Raw genomic sequence first — 19,894 nt, forward strand, 5'->3', positions numbered from 1 at the left:
GGAGGCACTCTCCAAGATCCTAGGAGCCTACCAACATTTCCAGGATACAATGGGCCAGATCCTTGACAACATGCAGGAGAACAGGTGGCTGCAGGAGGGACAATATCAGGGGATCAGGGAGGACTTGCAGGCCATCAACACCACCCTGATCTCCATAGCAGGGGTGCTGGCAGACATGGCAAACATCATGAGGGAGGCAACAGCATACCAGCGGGCCCCTACCACTAGCCAGTCAACTGAACAGCCCTCCACTTCCGCTGCTGCTGGTGGCCAGGAGGCCCCGCCACAGGACCCACAGCCCACCAACATCTCTCCCCCTGCAGAAGGTGAAACACCCTGCAAACGTTCCCTGCGACCCAGACAGAAGCCAGAGACAATTGCCAAGACCATCGCCAGGAAATGAGACTCTCCTGATTGTTCCCCTTGTGTCCCACACTGTCACTTTGTCCAGCTTGAACTGCCTTTGCTCCCCTTCCTATGGCCACTGTCCCTGTGCTATAAACAGACTGGAACAATACCCTGGGCTTTCCTCCATCATTACCCCATTCCATTCCACTTTCCCCTCAATTTCTTAGCACTACAATAAACACCCTTGAACACAACTCAAATACTTATATGTCATGTGTTGAAACAGTGTATTAATGGAAACAGTTACGTCCGTTGCAAATGAACTGTACAGTGTGAGAGAGCATAGAAATAATGACCTGTAGCTGGCTGTAGGCAGCACATCAGTATACAGTTGTCATTGCACCAACATCTGTAAAATTATAATCCATAGGTGACTGTAAGTAGAGGTAAAAAGTGGGTAATGCCATCATGCCACAGCCACACAGAATACACCAATAGTCATAGAAATGTGCAGTTGCACTAACTCCCCTCTGTTTCATTGGAAGTACTGATGGATATCTGTGGTTCTGTTGTCCTAATTCTCATCTTCACCCTCTTCATCCTCACTGTCATCAGGGTCTACTGCAGACACAGGGGCATCTCCAGTCTCCTCCTCCTGCAGAAAAGGTACAGGGCATCTGAGGGCCAGGTTGTGCAACATGCAGCATGCCACGACTATCTGGCAGACCTTCTCAGGTGAGTAGCACAGTAGCCTGTCAGATGGAGGCACCTGAACCTGGCCTTCAGGAGGCCGAAGGTTCTCTCGATGATCTTTCTGGTTCGCCCATGTGCCTCATTATAACATTCTTCAGCCCTTGTCCTGGCATTCCTCACAGGGGTCAGCAGCCACGGTAGGTTTGGGTAGCCAGAGTCACCTGCAGGTATTTGGGGACAACATTTAGCCACACACTATCCTATGAGGTTAACACCAGAGGCATACAGTAACATAAACTGGGTGGGGACCAAGGCTCACCTATAAGCCATACCCTGTGCCTCTGTAGCTGTGCCATCACATTTGGGATGCTGCTATTCCTCAGGACAAAGGCATCATGCACCAACCCAGAATACTTAGCATTGAAGTGGGAGATGTACTGGTCCTCCAGGCACACAATCTGCACATTCATGGAGTGGAAACTCTTATGATTCCTGTACACCTGTTCATTCTGGTGGGGGGGGAATGCAATATTTGTTCCGTCAATCACCCCAAAAATATTGGGTAATGTCCCATTGCATAGAATCCGGCCTTCACAGTGGCCAAATCTTCCACCCTGGGGGAAAGCTATGTATCTGCACATGCATTTTAGCAGGGCAGACAACACTCTTGCCAGCACGATTGAGAACATTGGCTGTGACATACCTGCTGCCAAGCAAACTATCACTTGGAAAGAACCTGTCGCCAGGAAATGGAGCACTGATTGCACTTGCACAAGAGGGGGGATCCCAGTCGGATGACGGATAGATGAGATCAGGTCAGGCTCCAACTGGCCACACAGCTCTGTGATTGTGGCCCTGTCCAGTCTATAGGTGAGTATAATGTGCCTGTCCTCAAGTGTAGCTAAGTCCAGGAGGGGTCTGGTCACGGAGGTTTGTCTCCACCTCCTATTCATCCGCAGCAGTAGTTATCTAATGGACACAAGAGTGAGTAGGCTGTCACAATTTGAACAACTAAACCACAACATCAGTCCACATGGTACACATATGTATTGGGACAGTGTAAATGTCGAAGTATGTGCCTATTTAACCTGTGACACAGTAATTGTCGATAGGCATGTTCCCCCCTGAAATGGCGACTGCCTGTCCTGTATTGAGGGACAGGTGGAAATGAGATAATTCCACCGACGTTGGGTGTCGTGGCAGTAGGCGGTATTGCACCGCCGTGCAATTCCTCATTGGATAATATTGGGCCCTTAGAATACAGTGGCCAATGGTGATGTACGCCGGCGGTGACGGTGTACACCGCCGTGGACCTGAATGCCATTTTCTAACTCAATCCTCACTTGTTTCCTGACCTTCAACAGGAGAACACCTACACTGCGTGTGCTGCTGTGACCTGTGTCTGGAACCTACCAAGGCCCGTGTGACTGGGGAAAGGGCCCCAGCCTTCACTTCAGAGGAGTTGACGTGAATGGTGGATGGGGTCCTACACCAGTACAGACAGCTGTATGGGTCTCCAGACCAACAGGTGAGTATAGTTTGGGCACGATGCATGTGGCATGGATGCATGGAGATGTGTGTGAAGGCATCGTGCAAGGGTGGGTGGGGTGTGGGGGGATTGTCTGTTGGCGGTGTACATGTTGTGAACTGGCCTATGTGTGTGTGCCAATGGTGATGGAATCGGGTATGGTGGGCCATGTGTGTTACAGGCTAGACTGTTTGTTTAATGTAGTTCTCCTGTATGTATTACCTCTGCAGGTCAGCGCCCATCAAAAGAAGGGATTATGGCGTGCCATCGCCAAGGACGTGCAGACCCTAGGGGTCTATGGCAGGCAGAGCACTCACTGTCAGAAACGGTGGGAGGACCTGAGATGCTGGGCACAGAAGACCACGGGGGCCCAGCTGGGGATGGCCTCCCAACGAGAAAGGGGTGCCCATTGGACCCTGATTCCCCTGATGGCCCGCATACTGGCGGTGGCCTACCCTGAGCTGGATGGGTGCTTGAGGGAATCACAGCAGCCACAAGGGAGTGAGTACAGTGGGTTTCATTACATATTGTGGCTGGTGGGGTGTTATCCGGGTGGTGGATGTGTGTTAGTGGGTGCCCCTAAGGCCAGGCCAGACATTGTAGCGTGGGTCGTTCTGAAGGGTAATGGTTGCATGGCAAATACAGGTAACCTAGCTTGTTAGTAGTCCATTTCAGGCGGGGCATTGTGGGTCACAGGTGAGCTGTATTTGGTTGTGTGTGGTCCTCAGCTTGCCTTAGTGACTATCCATATCACTGGTAGTGCAATGCATAGTGCTTGAGCCTGTTCCCTGTGTGTGATGGTGATGTGCATGCCAATAGTGGTGTTGGTGCAATCACTGACCAAGTGTATCTTTTGTCTCTCCCTCCTTTCTTGTTTTGTCATCCTGTCCTTATGTGCATTTGCATCATCTGGCAGAGGAGCAGGGGCACTGACGACAGAGGGAGCTGCATCCCACAGGACCCTTCAGGCAGAGTCCACCGATGCTGAGGGAACCAGTGGGATGGAGGGCAAGGTGAGCACCACGGCAGAGATTGGAGGAGACAACACAGAATCAGATACTTCCTCCGATGGAGATCCCTGATGGTGGCAGACACCTCTGTGACCATCCCAGCTGCAGGTACAGCCGCCACCCCATACCAGCTCTGCCTTCCCAGTAGCCCCTCAGCGAGTTTTCCGTGCCCGCTCACCCAGGAGGGTGGGCATCTCCTTCGCCCCAGGCACCTCAGGCCCTGCCCCAGTGAGCCCTGCTGCCCTGAGAGAGGAGGCTATTGACCTCCTGAGATCCATCTCTCTAGGGCAGTCAACCATAGTGAATGCCATCCAGGGGCTGGCATCCCAGATGCAGCAATTCAATGCAATCCTGGAGGGCATTCACAGTGGATTGGCAGCCCAACAGAGATCGATTCAGGCTCTGGCCTCCTCTCTGATGGCAGCTTGTCCCTGTTTCTACTGTCTTCCCTCCAACTACCACTTCCCAGTCCCATTCTTCAACCTATCCCAGGCACACATACAGATGAGCATGCACACAAGACAACACCCAACAGTGGCACAGGCAAACACAAGCACCACACTTCATCACCCAAGCACTCACGCAAACACCATACAGTTGAAGACACAACAACATCCACTGTCTCCACTGTACCCCTTCCTCTTCCTCTACCACCTCCCTCCAAGTCACATCCATACTCACACTTGCATGCACTACATCTACATCCACTACCAGCATCACCACACCAAGCAGAACACACACCTCACTGGCCGACACCTCCACAACAGCCATGCACGTGTCCCCTCAGTCCTCTCCCACCCTGTCTGTCCCCCCCTCCTAGAGGACACAAATGCAAGCATTCACACACCCAACAGCCATCCACCTCACATCAGCATACTGCCCATGTACCTGCACCCAAGTCCAGCAGACATACACCTCCAACAACCACTCCCTCATCCTCCAGTCCCATTGCTCCTCCCCCCCCACCATCCCTAAAAAGCTTTTCCTTTCCCAATTTGACCTCTTTCCTACCCCTCCACCCTCTGCCCTGCCCATAGGGGCAGGGTACCAAGGACACAGCCCAGCACCTCAGCCAAACAGTCCACGGGAACAGTGGTAGCACCACCTACTCGTGGTGGCAAGGATACCACACCTCCATCGAAGAAGGGGAAGGAGCCAGCACCACCAGGAAAGAAGGGGAAGGGGCCTGCACCACCTGGAAAGAAGGGGAAGTAGGCTGCACCATCTGCAAAGAAGCAGAACAAGCCTGCACCACCTGGAAAGAAGGGGAAGGAGCCTGCACTACCTGGGAAGAAAGGGAAGGAGCTATCAGCACCAGGAAAGAAGGGGAAGGAGCCTGCACCACCAGGCAGAGAGGGCAGGAGCCCATCCACCCCTACCAGGAATGGTAAGGGATACATACCCCATGTACTGGAGGAGACAAAGCACTCGACGTCAACCGGGGGTGTCAGGCTGACACCTCCACCACCACCAGCTGTCACAGGGCCCCCATCGCCAGTTGAAGAAGTGCAGCCATCAGACAGTGCAGAGGCTGCCTAGGAGGCTCCTCCATCCACCACCACAGTGCAGCCATCAGACAATGCAGAGGCTGCCCAGGAGGCTCCTCCATCCACCACCACAGTGCAGCCATCAGACAGTGCAGAGGCTGCCCAGGAGTCTCCTCCATCCACCACCACACTGCAGCTGTCACCAACAGCGGACGCCATGTAGGCACACTCCAGGGGCTGGAGTGCGTGTTGCCCCTCCAGAACCAGTGGGGAAGTCACCCACTCAAGAGACTGTGGCCTTGCACTCCCCAGGACAGAGCAATGGGCAAGGGGCCCCCTCCAGAACCAGTGGGGAAGTCACTAACTCGAGAGACTGTGGCCTTACACTCCTCAGGACAGAGCAATGGGTATATTGCCCCCTCCAGAACCAGTGGGGAAATCACCCACTCGAGAGACTGTGCCTTGCACTCTCCGGGACAGAGCAATGGGCATGTTGCCCCCTCCAGGACCAGTGGGGAAGTCACCCACTCCAGAGACTGTGGCATTGCACTCCCCAGGACAGCACAAAGGGCATGTTGCCCCCTCCAAAGCCAGTGGGGAAGTCACCCACTCCAGAGACTGTGGCCTTGCACTCGGGAAGGCACCTTAGGGGGATGGGGTGGGGTGCACCTCAGCCGAATACAGGAACTTCCCCACTGGTTCTGGAGGGGGCTCCATGCCCATTGCTCTGTCCTGGGGAGTGCAAGGCCACAGTCTCTGGAGTGGGTGACTTCCCCACTGGTCCTGGAGGGGGAAACATGCCCATTGCTCTGTCTTGGGGAGTGCAAGGCCACAGTCTCTCAAGTGGGTGACTTCCCCACTGGTTCTGGAGGGGGATCCATGCCCATTGCTCTATCCTGGTGTTCTATCCGGATGTGTCAGGATGCAGGTTGGGCCTTAGATTTTGCCCTGTGGCCTTGTGTGCCCTTATGACTTTGGACTGGGCATTGGCCCTTTATGAACATCAGTAAATATATTTGGTACGTCTGGTGGGTTTTGCTATGCTAATAAATTGTCAGTACTTCAGCAATCTGGTGTGTGTTTTATCATGCCGTGTGTCGTGTGCCATTGGTTTACGTGTGCAGCTGGACATGTGTCTGGTGTGTGTGTGTCTGGTGTATGTTGTGCGTGTGTGTGTCATTCTAGTTTTCCTCCCTCCCTCCCTTGTGTGCTAGGCGGCTATACTCACCGTTGTCGTCTTCGTCAGCGTTGCTGTTCCAGCTGGAGTATTACGTAGAAGATCATTGGAAAGACTTGCAGTTCAGGTTCCATGGCGGCGTAGTTCTTCCCTGCGTCTCCAATGTGAGTCCTTTCACTTCTCAGCTCTGTTTCGGCCAGGCCTTTGTTGGCATTGGTACTGCCCCGGAAAAGGTGGACGTTTACAGTGTCTTAATATGGTGGGCGGTACTTTGTCTTCCGCCTGGCTGTTGGCTGCTACCGCCGTGGTGAGTGTTGTTTCCGCCCTGGTGGTTGGTGTGAAACATTGGCTCTCTATGGGAGTTATCACCGCCATGGTCATAATTTGGTGGAACTTACCGCCAGTCTGTTGGCGGTATTACCGCCACTTTATCACTCACCGCCAGGGTCGTAATGAGGGCCTATATACTATAAGACTTTGCAAAGAGATCCTACCTCTAGACTGCAGAAATCCTTTAACCCTTGCTAGGGAAAGTAAAAGGTTCAAAGTGGATTACAAAAAGTAAGGCAGTATATTTACTTACCCTCCTTCCTAGAACACAATATTTTTACATGTGCCAAACATTCATAAAACCACGTGCCCGCCACCAAGGAGGCCTATTGTCTCAGGCAATGATTCTTTACTTGAGCATCTCCCAATTCGTAGGCTCTTTTCTTAGACCTATGGTAGCCAAAATACCCTCATATTTAAAGGACACCAAACATGTTCTCACTTTGCTAACTGATGTCCAGTTTGATATTGTAAACAATATCTTTTCTTGTATGATGTTCAATCATTGTACACTGCTATCCCTGAGGAGGATACTTTCCAGACACTGAAGTGACTTTTGGAAGCGAGAGAGATGACTGAACTCCAACCTTTTTTGTAATGGATTGTGCCACAAAAGCTATGTAAGAGAACGTATTTTCGTTTCAGAACCAACTGTATTGGCAACTTACAGGGACTTCTATGGGCAGTACATTTGCCCCAAACATCGTGAATCTGTAGATGCACAGTGTTGAAAACACCCACATATGTCCATCTGTCAAATTAATGTGAAGCTATGGAAAATATATATAGATGAGATCTTGATAATTTGGGATGGCGACCTGGAAATGCTGAATAAAATCACTGAGCAGCTTAACCCTAGAAATTACCATCTTCTTTTCACTTGCTAATATAGCAAAGAGTCACTTCCATTTCTTGACTTATTCCTCTTTCCCAAATAGGGACTCATCTATTTAGAACTGTTCAAGATACCGATGGCACACACAGCTTTGCTATCATATGACAGTTTTCATCCTCATGCTTGGTGAAACAAACTCCCGGTTGGACAATTTCTAAGAATACATAGAAATTACACAGAGGTTGACAAAAAACATTCTGACGAACTGAGCGACTATTTGATTCAAAGGAATTATCCTTGGCCGTTCGTTGAGAAAGCAGCCAAAAGAGTCAGACATAACCATAGAGAAGCATTTCTCAAAGTATTTGCCCAAATAAACCTTGACAGATTAGTGTGTGTGAGCACTTTTAGTCACCTAAGTAATACCCTAAAACAAATTGTGAATAAGAACTGGCATATTCTATATACAAGCAACATACATCTAGGGAAGCAAGTGTTTGCTCTGAAATTGAGTAAAAATATAAAGGATATATTGGTCCACACAAGACCTCGGTCTAATCGAAGGGATAGTCAGAAGACTTTATGGACCTTACCTCACATCAAAGGACATTTCCTGTGTGGGTCATACTCTGTTTGCCATTGTACACAACCGCAGACTCAAACTGATTTGGGACTGAAAACCCCTTGGATTTTAAACAAACACACTAATTGCAATACTAGTGGGGTGATATATTTGATCACTTATCCCTGCAAATTACAGTATGTAGGGATGACTACCAGCAAAACTGAGCATAGAGTAGTGAAACATCATAGTTCTGCGAGGTACAAAAAGTCAATATGAAATTGACCAGACATTACCTTACACTACAACACACTGATGACAACATTAACTGGACTATGACGGACAAACCATACCATGCACAACATATGGGCAAACTAGATGAACTGCTTTTTCAGAGGGAACAATGCTGGATTTTTATGTTAAGAAGTCACATACAGGGATTGAACGATGATACCCCATAGACTGCTTTTGCGAAGGTGATGTACTTTACCTCGTTCTACTGATTTATCTGTTTGTTCATATTTTCTCAACAAGATCCCTTCATTAATCATCCTCTTGTAAAAATGCATATGGAATGTTTGAGCAATGCTTTCTGTCATTTCCTGATAGTTTTCAAGGAGGACTCCATGTCCCCAAATATTTCAGTGGGAAGCGATCCACTGTGAAGAGTGCTCCTATGAGTAAGATCTTTGTAGCTCACAGAATTGTACTAGCAGTTATTTTTTACATTCCTAATCTCCTTGTAATCCTCTACTTTACAATTTATGTTGAGGTCTTTTGGGTATGATTTTCTCAATTTTCTTTAATGGAGTTGACCCGGAATACATTACTCATCAGCACTAGAGCTTGGCACACATTTCCCGTAATGCTGAGCTTCCATCCCCCTGGTGCACAGATGGGCCTCCATTTTTAAAATGGTGATTATCTGCCTAAGCTTTGTTCTCCTCGCTGGGCACACCAACAGAGGATGCAGAAGCCACTTGCAGGTAAATGAGATTACTGGTACCTTTCCAGTCAGGGATACTTTTTGAATCCTTGAGAGATTTTGTATGTTTGGATCATATTATTATTCTGTTTGGAATGTGCTAACTTGTGCCTATGAGAGTTGTTCTAAGATTGATGGCTGTGTGCAGTATTTAGCAATAGCGCTCTCTGGACACTGTTGCTTTGATTATTTTAAGGACACTCAAAATAACTGACCAGTGCTTTTGAATGCCACATTTGTATTTACACTTACACATTTTCTTCTACTTTTTGTTGCCCTGTTGTGATATGTAGCTCTACGTTATATAGGCAACCTTTATTTAGGCTTGAGAAGGAGCTAGGCATCCCCATTAGATAGGGTAAGGTTAATTTCTCTCGTTTTCACGCCAGTTTTTACTAGTATTCACACTGGAGTTGGGCACATTTACCCTTGTTTGTCCACATTGAATGGATTTGGACCTCATTGTGATCTATGTGGGTGAAGTAATCATTTTCTACTTTTTATTGGATTTCCACAAATAGTATGTTGTGGGCCAGCTCCTATATCAGCTATTTGGAAGGGACGCCTAAAACAAGCACCTTTCAAACAGTGATTCCTTATCCATTTATAAACCCATTTTAGAAGTCGGAGAAAGGTTAACAAACTAAAATGTGCAAAGTGCATTAGAAAAAGTATTTTTGCAGTTGCAAACTCCAAAACGAAGCATTTACGACCACAAAAATGTTTTGTATATCTGGCCCAAATTAACCTGATTTATTTGAGAGTCTCTGCAATTGAAATTCACCCCTTTGATGCAGTAGTGCACAGCCTCGGAGCTGTCACATTGAGCCTAGAGAATTCTAACCATGTCTTCGAAAACCGAGCAATTCCATCACTTTTTCAATTTAGAGTAATAAAAAAAAAGCTACTAAAATTCTCCAAACTCCCCTCTGCTCTGCAAGGTGAGTTAACATACCGCATACTTGGATAGCCTTTTCCATCCCCTCTCATCTCATGGCTTTGAGAAACTCAACGATACCATATCAGTTTCCCAGGTTTTAACCGCCTACTTCTTACCATCTAGACAGGGAATAACATTTGCTTAACAGCAGGCATTTGTTAGAGGACTAAAAGGGTCATTTAGATCTTAGTGAGAAGCCCTGTCCCCCTGATCAACAGAGGCCCTGGCTTGCACATGTGATGGAGCTAGCTGCATCTGGAGATCCCCATTCCACGTTGATACATGCAGAAATACATACGATACAGAGCTCTTCCCGCTCGTATTAATTCATTTTCCCCTTGTAATCTAAAAATCAGTGGTATTTCCCACAACCACTATACCCCTCACCCAAAGGAATAGATCTTAACCAGGTTCAGTAAAAAGCACCCCATAATCCTCATGTTTTGCCAAACTCTGACCAGGGCCTGCGAATACAGCTGAGTGAGGTTGTAAGTGTGACAAAGAGAAGATGTAGGCTAGTAAATAGAGTAGGGAGGGTTTATCTAAGAAGGAGATTTTGAGTGAGGTATGATGCGAAATCCTTGGCTGAGAAGAGAGATTGTTTATTTGGTGTGCATAGTAAGGAGACTGAGTTGTTGATTGTGTATAGGGTAAAGCTAGATGATGAGGATTAGAAGGTATGCCAACTTTGCATTATCAGGGATAAGGATAATGTACCCAGGGCTTGCTTATATGCTTTTCAGGATATGTGAAAATGATCAAGTCTGTTGAAAGTATGTTTCAAAACATTGTTATATTGATAAAACGTTTGTGGTGTGTTGAAGAGATGTGAGGACATTTTGGATTTGGTACAGGAATGAAGGAAGGGAATCTGGTCAATGTTTTGTTTGAAAAATGGGTAGGTGCTGAAGTGGTGGTAGAATTTGAGTGCTAGTGTGGTTGGGGGTAGAGGGCTTAATGATAGGAGAAACATGGTTAGTAAATTTAACCAAGATGATATGACTGTGTATAGATGTAGTGAGTACTGACCAGTAACTAATCAGAGAGGAGCTTGGAGAGTAGGGTGTTGCAGCTGGATATTTAGTTTCAGATTAACATTCCTGAATGGAATCAGAGACGTTGTGGGCTAAACTACTTTAAAATAAACTATCATTTTTTCCAAGTTTGATATTTCATTAAGAAAAACATCAAACAGAATAACCACAACAATTGTATACAAATCTTACACAGGGAGAGGAAGATTACTGCTAACATATGCCTCCATTAGATCTTTTGAAAGTGTCACCTGTATTATTACTGATACACTTGAGACAGTGGAATCATTTTCAATAGATCAAAGAATTCTCCCATATTGATGAACGCATGCATGTAGATACAAAAGATTTAGACAGTGAAGCCAAAATTGGTTGTTAGCTAGCAGTTTAGAGAGCAAATACTATGCTACAGTATTTAGTTTAAGGTGTTACCTTGATATAATGGCACATCTGAATTACAAAGTCATCTTCAGAATTTTCCATAACAAGAGTGCCACCCATATTGGACGTTGTATTGTGAAGGTCAAAAATTAGGTCGTAGGCTTCATTAGTTCCTTTTGGACCAAATAAACGATTTATTTCTTGGGCCCGCACCACTTCATAAGACGTATCCTCAGTCTCCACCCTGCTGTTTACATTTGCAAAGAAAATTAATTAATTTGTGTATTCCTACTTAAAATTCAGCATTCTTGCAAGGTCTCTTGCACAAAATAATCAGGTATGCAATTTATCACAACTGGTCAAGGTTTTGATCATTCTACAGGGCTAAATTCGCAGCTTCAGTGGGGCACAGGTCATGAACAGCATGTTCTCCAATAACGTACATGTGAGGAAATTACATGAAATGCTTTTTTGTTTGTAGTTCGGTCAATGACAACACAACAAATTGAGTGGGTAATCATCTCTTCTAAATCATCCCATTGTTGCAAAGACAGTCTCCAGGGGGCTTGCTTGTCACTCATTCTGTTCATAATTGCTTTTTAAATACCTGGTGAAGACAGATTTAGATCTTAGGGGTCTCTCGTCTTGAGTTCCATATCTTAAAAAGAAGCCCTTCACCAGTTGACAAGGACTTTAGTTAGTCTATTGCAGGATAGTGAAAAGGCCGCTCCTGTAGCAAACCAGTCATATTGTTATGACTAGTCCCATGGTGAGGGTTTTTTTTCACAGAAAAGGTTTGTCGGCCACACCGCCATGTCATGACGGCATGATGGACTAGTCTGCATATTTTTTTCAAACACAAAGATTTATTTCATCGAATGGGGATCAAATGTCTTTTTGGTCCTGCCATGATACCAGAGACTACCGTATTGCACGTGCTGCCATCTGGCAGGAAAAGCATAGCAGATAAGTTGTTTGAAGGGCACACAGAGTTACCACACCACCTCTTAACGAGGCAGAGGGACCGAGACTTGGGCAGACTTTGTTTTCTCAAAGGAGTAGTGAAGTCCTCAATGCATAGCAGCAATAGTGACAGCTAAATCCTTATAACCTTAAGGCACCAAATAGGTTCTTGCTCGCCATTTGAGGCTTTTGAGGCAAAAAATAAAAGCCCCGAAAATAAATAGTATTTTATTAATATAAAATGGACAATACAAATACATTGTAACCACCCTAACATATAGTTCACAATATAAACATGCAATCATAATACACTATCAACAATTTTTTCTTTAGTTTTTCTATAGTATAGAATAGCTGGCTGAGTAAGACACAGTCTCCATTCAAGAAAACACTGCTTAATGTATTGTTTCTAACGTTCATAGACAGGTAAAACAATATCAACAGTTGTTTTAATAAATCTTTGTTCACACTCATATCACTACAGTTACCTATTCTTTTGTGACAAAGGAGACTGTGGGTGGAGAAAAGACACGTCCAAGTTTTTGGATTTGGGTCAGTTTATTTATACCAATGTTGACCAACTTCTAATACAAATATTGTTTGTTAGACCTGTCAGCCATAGGGTGGTCTTCCTCCTAAACCTTCTGCCTTTCTCCTCCATTTGTGCTAATCTCTTTTTTGCTGGCCCTAGGACCCTGTGCTCTTTACTGCTCCAAACCACTGCTAATGTACTTGTGCTCTCTCCTCTAAACAAGGTAATATTAGCTAATTTCCAACTGGGATATATAATTTACTTATAAGTCCCCAGTAAAGTGTTCCCGCATGGACGCAGAGCCTGTACATTTACATTTAATGCTACTATTGGGCCTGCAGCCCTGATTGTGTCACCCACTTAAGTAGCTGTTCCAAAATGTCTCAGTCCTGCCACTGCAGAGCCTGCGTGCAGGATAACGGTGTAATTTCGACCTGGCAAAATAAATCTTTTGCCAGGCCAAAACCTTCCTTTAAATACATTTGTCACCCGTAGGGTAGGCCTTGGATTGCATAGAGGGCAGAGTTCAATGTATTTAAAATTTAGGACATGTACTTTGAAGCTTTTCATGTCCTGGTAGTGAAAAACTCTTAAGTTTGTTTTTCACTACTGGGAGGCAATAGGATAACATTGGAGTGGCCTTATTACATTTTATAAATACAATTTCCAAGTGGGTAGATATAAGCAGATCATGTTTGGTGTATCTGGAATCGCAGTGTATGATCCTAACTTATGGTGAAGTTGGATGTTAAATTGCAATTTTGAACATGGCACTTTAAGAAAGTTGGAATTTTCTTACCTTAGCCATGTGGTGCCTGTATCCTTTCTCTGGTCACATAACTTGGTGTAGCTGACAGTTGGGCGTTGTGTATTTCTATTAGACAGCCACACAATAGAGAGCTGTGGTGTGCCTGGATGAGCCATCACTGGTAGGATGAGAGGGATGAGCTGGGCACTGCCCCACTTACACCTAAATAGGCTTTATCCTGCCTCCACACAAAGGGCTACATATCCCCTGCAGTTAATCTGGAGCCAGGACAGGGAAGGTTGGGTGCCTTGGGACTTCAAAGGGAAACCTCTAGAAGCTTCTCCCCACTTCAAAGGCACATCTGTCTATAAACACTGGTCCTCAGACACTACCACTTCACTGTACTTCTGGATCAGTGGAAACTCTGCCAGGAAGAAGAACTGCTGTGCTACTGAAGGACTGCCACATTGCTGGACTGCTGCTCTGAGGGAACTGGCGACTGCTGCCCTCTTGCCTGGGTGAGGACTGAACCTGCCTCTCTTGAACCCAGAGTAACGCCAAGGGCTAGTTAGTTTACCTCCTAGTCTGAAGCCTAACATGTTTTCAAAACCTTGCACCTGCACCTAGGCTCTGCCCTCTGTGAGTCTAAGTTGCCCAGTGGTGCCAAGCCAGTCCTGGACCCTTGGAATTGGGCTTAAGTTGCTTACCTGCCTCTATGGATCGAGGAGAACAAACACATCTCCTCTGCTGTGCCGTGCAACACCAAGCAGAACAAACGCATCTGTGCTGCTGCGTGGATTGGACCTGTCACAGAGACTTGCATTGCCACCACAATCCACTGCGTGATGCATTCTCATCGCAGGCCCTCACATTTCTCGTCGACAACAACCACGACGATGATGCCGTACTCCGCGTCTCAGCCTCACAACTTCTTCAGAAGCTACGCATCGCTCCTACTGTGCGCTGCATCCTCAATGCCAGACTTCACATCACAAGCCCTGCCGGCAGGGTTATCAATGACAAAGCAAACCCTCTCATCACAGCCTCCCTATATCTCAGAACCAACACATCACTTCATCTGTACCACACATCTTTGACACGGATCCATGCAATGCTCCGCAAACCAGGATTGAAGTTAATTTTGTTCAGCAGGCCTAACTGGGTCCCTGTAGCTGGCCCGCACTCATCACAGGCAGCCTGAACTTGTGATTTTGTTCTGGTGTGGCATGACCAGATATGCACAGTTGGCACTTTGCTCCTTTTGGGCACTATTTCCACTAGAAACTTTAAAATTCAATATCTCTGGTTCTACTTATAGGATTTTATTTATTAAATTAGGCTCTATGGGCCTGATTACAACTTTGGCGGAGGCGGTTAATCCGTCCCAAATGTGACGGATATCCCGCCCACCGTATTACGAGTTCTATAGGATATAATGGGCTTGTAATACGGCGGGCAGGATATCCATCACATTTGGGACGGAGTAACCCCCTCCGCCAAAGTTGTAATCAGGCCCTATGTGTCTAATGTGGTGTGGGGTCCTTTTTGTGTGGGGTTGTCACTGTTTTAGTGTTTGGAGTGTTGCACAAATACTTTACATATTGCCTTTAAGTAAAGCCTGACTGGGGGTTCGCACAGGTTAATTTGGGGTTTGCTTGTGCTTTACTCTGAGAAGGATTGTGGTTGTTGTTTGACTAGGGTTCACACACCAGTCATCCATGAACCCAGATTCTTACATAGTTCATTTGACATTTCTCTTAATAAAGAATTATTATTTCATCTTGTGGGTCTCCCAGGGACTGAGGGCAGATTATGGCCCTCATTACAACATTAGCTGTAAATGCCACCTACCGCCGTGCTGACGGACGCCAACATACCATGACCACGGCGGTATACCACTATGGGAATTATGACCCACACAGAGAAATCCGCCACTATACAGACACCCACACAAGTCTGCAGCCCAAAGGTCAGTGATAAACTGGCAGTACCAAAACCCACACGGTTACGCCAACAGAAATACGCCCACAGTATCAGGACCCACGAATCACCCCAGCAGTCTTATAACCGTGGTAAACCATTGGCGGTACACACCGCTGCACTCAAAATACAAACACACTTACAAAACTACACCACATTGGACAATTCAACCTACACACACCTGACACACACACACACACAACACCCACACACCCACACCAATGTAAAACACACACCCAACCCTTTCAATGAAAAAAAGATTGCTAACAGAGAGAGAGACAAGCCAGGAGCACCCACTCAATCTGAGCCACAGAACACCATCACCCATACACCATCAATGCACCTCATAGCACACACCACATCACCCCACACATTCTCACACATATGACTCACACCACATCCATGGCACCCCAAAGACACCCCAGGTTTTCAGAGGAGGAGCTAAGGGTCATGGTGGAGGAAATCATCCGGGTAGAGCGACAGCTATTCGGATCACAGGTGCAGCAGACGTCCATTGCTAGGAAGATGGAGCTATGGTGGAGAGTCGTGGACAGGGTCAATGCCGTGGGACAGCACCCCAGAACAAGGGATGAGATCAGATCAGGAAGAGGTGGAACAACCTACAGGGGATGGTGTGTTCCCTGGTTGCAAGACACCAGGTAGCCATACAGAGGACTGGCGGTGGACCCCCACCTCCTCCCCCACAACTAACCACATGGGAGGAGCAAGTCTTGGCGATCATGCGCCCTGAGGGCCTCGCAGGAGTAGCAGGAGGGATGGACTCTGGTAAGTCAAATCTTTACTACTATATCCCCCACCCTACCTGCATGCCATCACAAACTCCTACCCCTACCCTCACACCCATCACTCCACCACCTCACATATACCCCACTATCACAACCCACCCATCCCAATACCAAGCCCTGCATGCAACACCAATGCATGGACACCCATCACTGACCTGCATGGACACCCATCACTAAAGCATGCCCATTAGAGAGAATCACCTAGCCCACAAAATCACCATGCACACAAGGCAAAGCTGACAGGGCTATCGCAACCATACAGGGAAACACACCCATGCACAAGATGGCACATGCAGATACAATAACACTGCATTTACATCCGCACAGGACCCCCACTCAACGTCACCGGAGAGGAGGTGCCACCAACATCCAGTACCTCCACAGAAGAGGCTCAGAGTGATGACAGCAGCTCTACACGCCTGGATCACGATGACCAACATGGCCCATCAGGGACTTCCCGACAGTCGGTTACCCTGCCACATTCCCATACCACCACAGACCCTACCCCCTCAGGAAACACCAGCACAGCACCCACCCAGCGGGCCCATACCACTGTCCCCAGGACAGGTCAATCAGCAGTGTGTCCACCACTACAGGGATCCCAAGCAACCCCACAAACCCAAGACAATCAGGGACCTGGGGTCAGTGGCCGTGGGCACACGGTTCAGGGGACAGAGGCACAGGACAACAGGGAAGCTGGGAGGACTGCTGTGCGACAGGGGGAGGACAGGTCCAGGGAACCCACTCTCCACAAGGCACTTGCAGGGATCCTGGGACCATACCAACATTCCCAGGATACCTTGGCCCAGATACTGGCCAAGTTGCAGGAGACCCAGCGGCTGCAGGAGGGACAGTACCTGGGGATCAGGGAGGTCCTCAAACACATCCACACCATCCTGGTCACAATTGCAGGGGTGCTGGCTGACATGGCCAACACCATGAGGGAGGCAGTGGCACACCAATGGGCCCCTGACACTAACCACACCGAAGAACAGCACTCTACCTCCGCTGGTGTTAGTGGACAGGAGGCCCCGCCACTGGAACAACAGGCCACCAGCACCCCAGCCCCTGCAGAAGGAGAACCACCCAGCAAACTGTCCCTGCGATCCAGGCAGAAGCCAGAGAACATTGCCAAGACCCCGCCAGGAAATAAGACTGTCCTGATTGTCACCCTTGTGTCCCACTCTGTTACCCTGTCCACCTTGAACTGCCATTGCTCCCCTTCCTATGCCCCCTTGGACAATGCACCTGTGATACAAAGAGACTGGGCTCTAACTGGACTTTCCTCCACCATTACACCAGCCCATTGCACATCTCCCTCAACCTCTTAGCACTTAAATAAACACCCTTAAAACAAATACAAGTCTGGAGTCAGTCAATTGATTGAAATATGTATTAGTTTAACAATTTGTAAACATTGCAATTCATATGTACAGTTACATAGACATTGGTATGACGTGTAGTGGGCAGCAGTAAACACACCAGGAGCCAGAGTGGGGCACGGAGATCTGAAAATAGAGATGCCAAAGGGTACAGTAAGTGGCCATAGACATAGGGAAATCATGCTGTCATGTCCAATGTCCAACACAAAACTGCAATGTAAAGTGAAGTTACAGTGTCTTACCTGTGTGTCATTAGAAGTACTGCTGTATGAGAGAACTTCTGTTGTCCATATCTTCATGCTCTGCCTCCTCTAACACACTGTCCACGGGCTCCACCACTGCCACAAGACCATCTCCAGGCTCATCCTCCTGCAGAAAAGGCACCTGGCGTCTCAAGGCCAGGTTGTGCAACATGCAATATGCAACAATGATCTGGCACACCTTCTTGGATGAGTAGTACAGGAATCCACCATTCAGATGGAGGTACCTGAACCTGGCTTACAGGAGGCCAAAGATTCTCTCAATTGTCCTCCTTGTTAGCCCATGTGCCTCATTGAAACGTTCCTCTGCCCTTGTCAACCGACGGTGAGGGCACCAGTGGAACGGAGGGCAAGGGGAGCACCACGACGGAGACAGGAGGGGACACTACAGACAGTGACTCCTCCTCCAAGGGTGCCCACCCCAACAACAGGTACAGCCGTCACCCCCGTACTAGCACCGCCCTCCCAGCAGCCCCTCAGCGTATTTTCCGTGCCCGCTCACCCAGGAGGGTGGGCATCTTCTTCGCCCCAGGCACCCCAGGCCCTGCCCCAGGCAGCCCTGCTGCCCTCAGTGAGGAGGCTATTGACCTCCTGAGATCCCTCAATGTTGGGCAGCCAACCATTCTGAATGCCATCCAAGGTGTCGAGAGACACTTGCAACAAACAAATGCATACCTGAAGGGCATTCACTCTGGCGTGGCGGCCTAACAGAGAGCATTTCAGGCTGTGGCTTCAGCACTGATGGCAGTCATTGTCCTTGTCTCCAGCCTCCCCTTCCAACTTCCTCTACCCAGTCCCAATCCCCTCAACCCCAACCTATCCCAAGCACACCTTCAGATCAGCATTCACCCAAATCAACACACAGAAGTGGCTCAGGCAAACACAAACACCATACATCATCCCAAAGGCACTCACACAAGCATCATCCAGAAACAGACACTCCAACATCCACTGCCTCTACTGTGTCGCCCTCCCCCTCGTCGTTCACCTCCCTGCCAGTAGCGTCTCCACTCACACCTGCATGTGTCAACACCAGGACAGTGCGTGCTCTACGGGGAACATAATGCAAAGAGGCAAACCTTGTGCAATTCATGCACTGTGTGCTGATATTGCATATTAACTTTTTGCATAAAATGTTTTTAATACTGTTTGCAATGCATTATTCATTTTTAAGCCTTTCCTGCAACCTGGCTGGGTGTGGCTGGGTGTGGCAGGTGGGTGGGGCTTGGGACTATTTAAGGAACCCAGCCCAGCTCCACGTGCTCACTTTTCAGAGGTCCCGGTGCAGAGCAGCAGCATTTTCCATGGCTCCTGTTCCGGAGGCCTACTTGGATATTTCCAGGCCATGTCTTCCTTACCTTGGGGGTAAGGCGGAGGTTGGGGTAGGCCCCTCAACTCCATTTCCAGAGATTTTCGAGTTTTGGTCTTTTGATTAAATCGCGTGTGCGATTGTTTCTTGGCAATTGCCGCTTGCAATTCAGATCGGCAGAATGCGCGATCATTTCCTGGCATTTGAATCTTGATGGTGGAATCAGCAGCAGTGTGCGCGATTCATTCTTGGCAATTAACCCTTGCAGTTCAGATCGGCAGAGTGCGCGATCATTTCCTGGCATTTGAATCTTGGTGGTTGAATCGGCAGCAGTGTGCGCGATTCATTCTTGGCAATTAACCCTTGCAGTTCAGATCGGCAGAGTGCGCGATCATTTCCTGGCATTTGAATCTTGATGGTTGAATCGGCAGCAGTGTGCGCAATTCATGCTGGGTAATTAACCCTTGCAGTTCAGATTGGCAGAGTGCGCGATCATTTCCTGGCATGTGAATCTTGATGGTTGAATCGGCAGCAGTGTGCACGATTCATTCTTGGCAATTAACCCTTGCAGTTCGGATCGGCAGAGTTGCACAATCATTTCAGG

At 47.7% G+C, this 19,894-nt stretch overlaps 1 protein-coding gene across 4 annotated transcripts in view; it reads right to left on the bottom strand.

Annotated features, from left to right (window-relative positions):
• Positions 1-19,894, bottom strand: part of ASPA (aspartoacylase) — a 233,940-nt gene that overhangs the window by 148,405 nt on the left and 65,641 nt on the right. For 3 of the 4 annotated variants that reach the window (XM_069226347.1, XM_069226351.1, XM_069226349.1), the window contains exon 2: positions 11,362-11,557. In XM_069226347.1, the coding sequence (XP_069082448.1) occupies positions 11,362-11,557 (196 nt within the window). The remainder of the gene's footprint in view (positions 1-11,361; positions 11,558-19,894) is intronic. The other variant, XM_069226348.1, reaches the window with a different exon arrangement.

Source organism: Pleurodeles waltl, chromosome 3_1 (assembly GCF_031143425.1).
Source record: "Pleurodeles waltl isolate 20211129_DDA chromosome 3_1, aPleWal1.hap1.20221129, whole genome shotgun sequence".
Lineage (NCBI taxonomy): Eukaryota > Metazoa > Chordata > Amphibia > Caudata > Salamandridae > Pleurodeles > Pleurodeles waltl.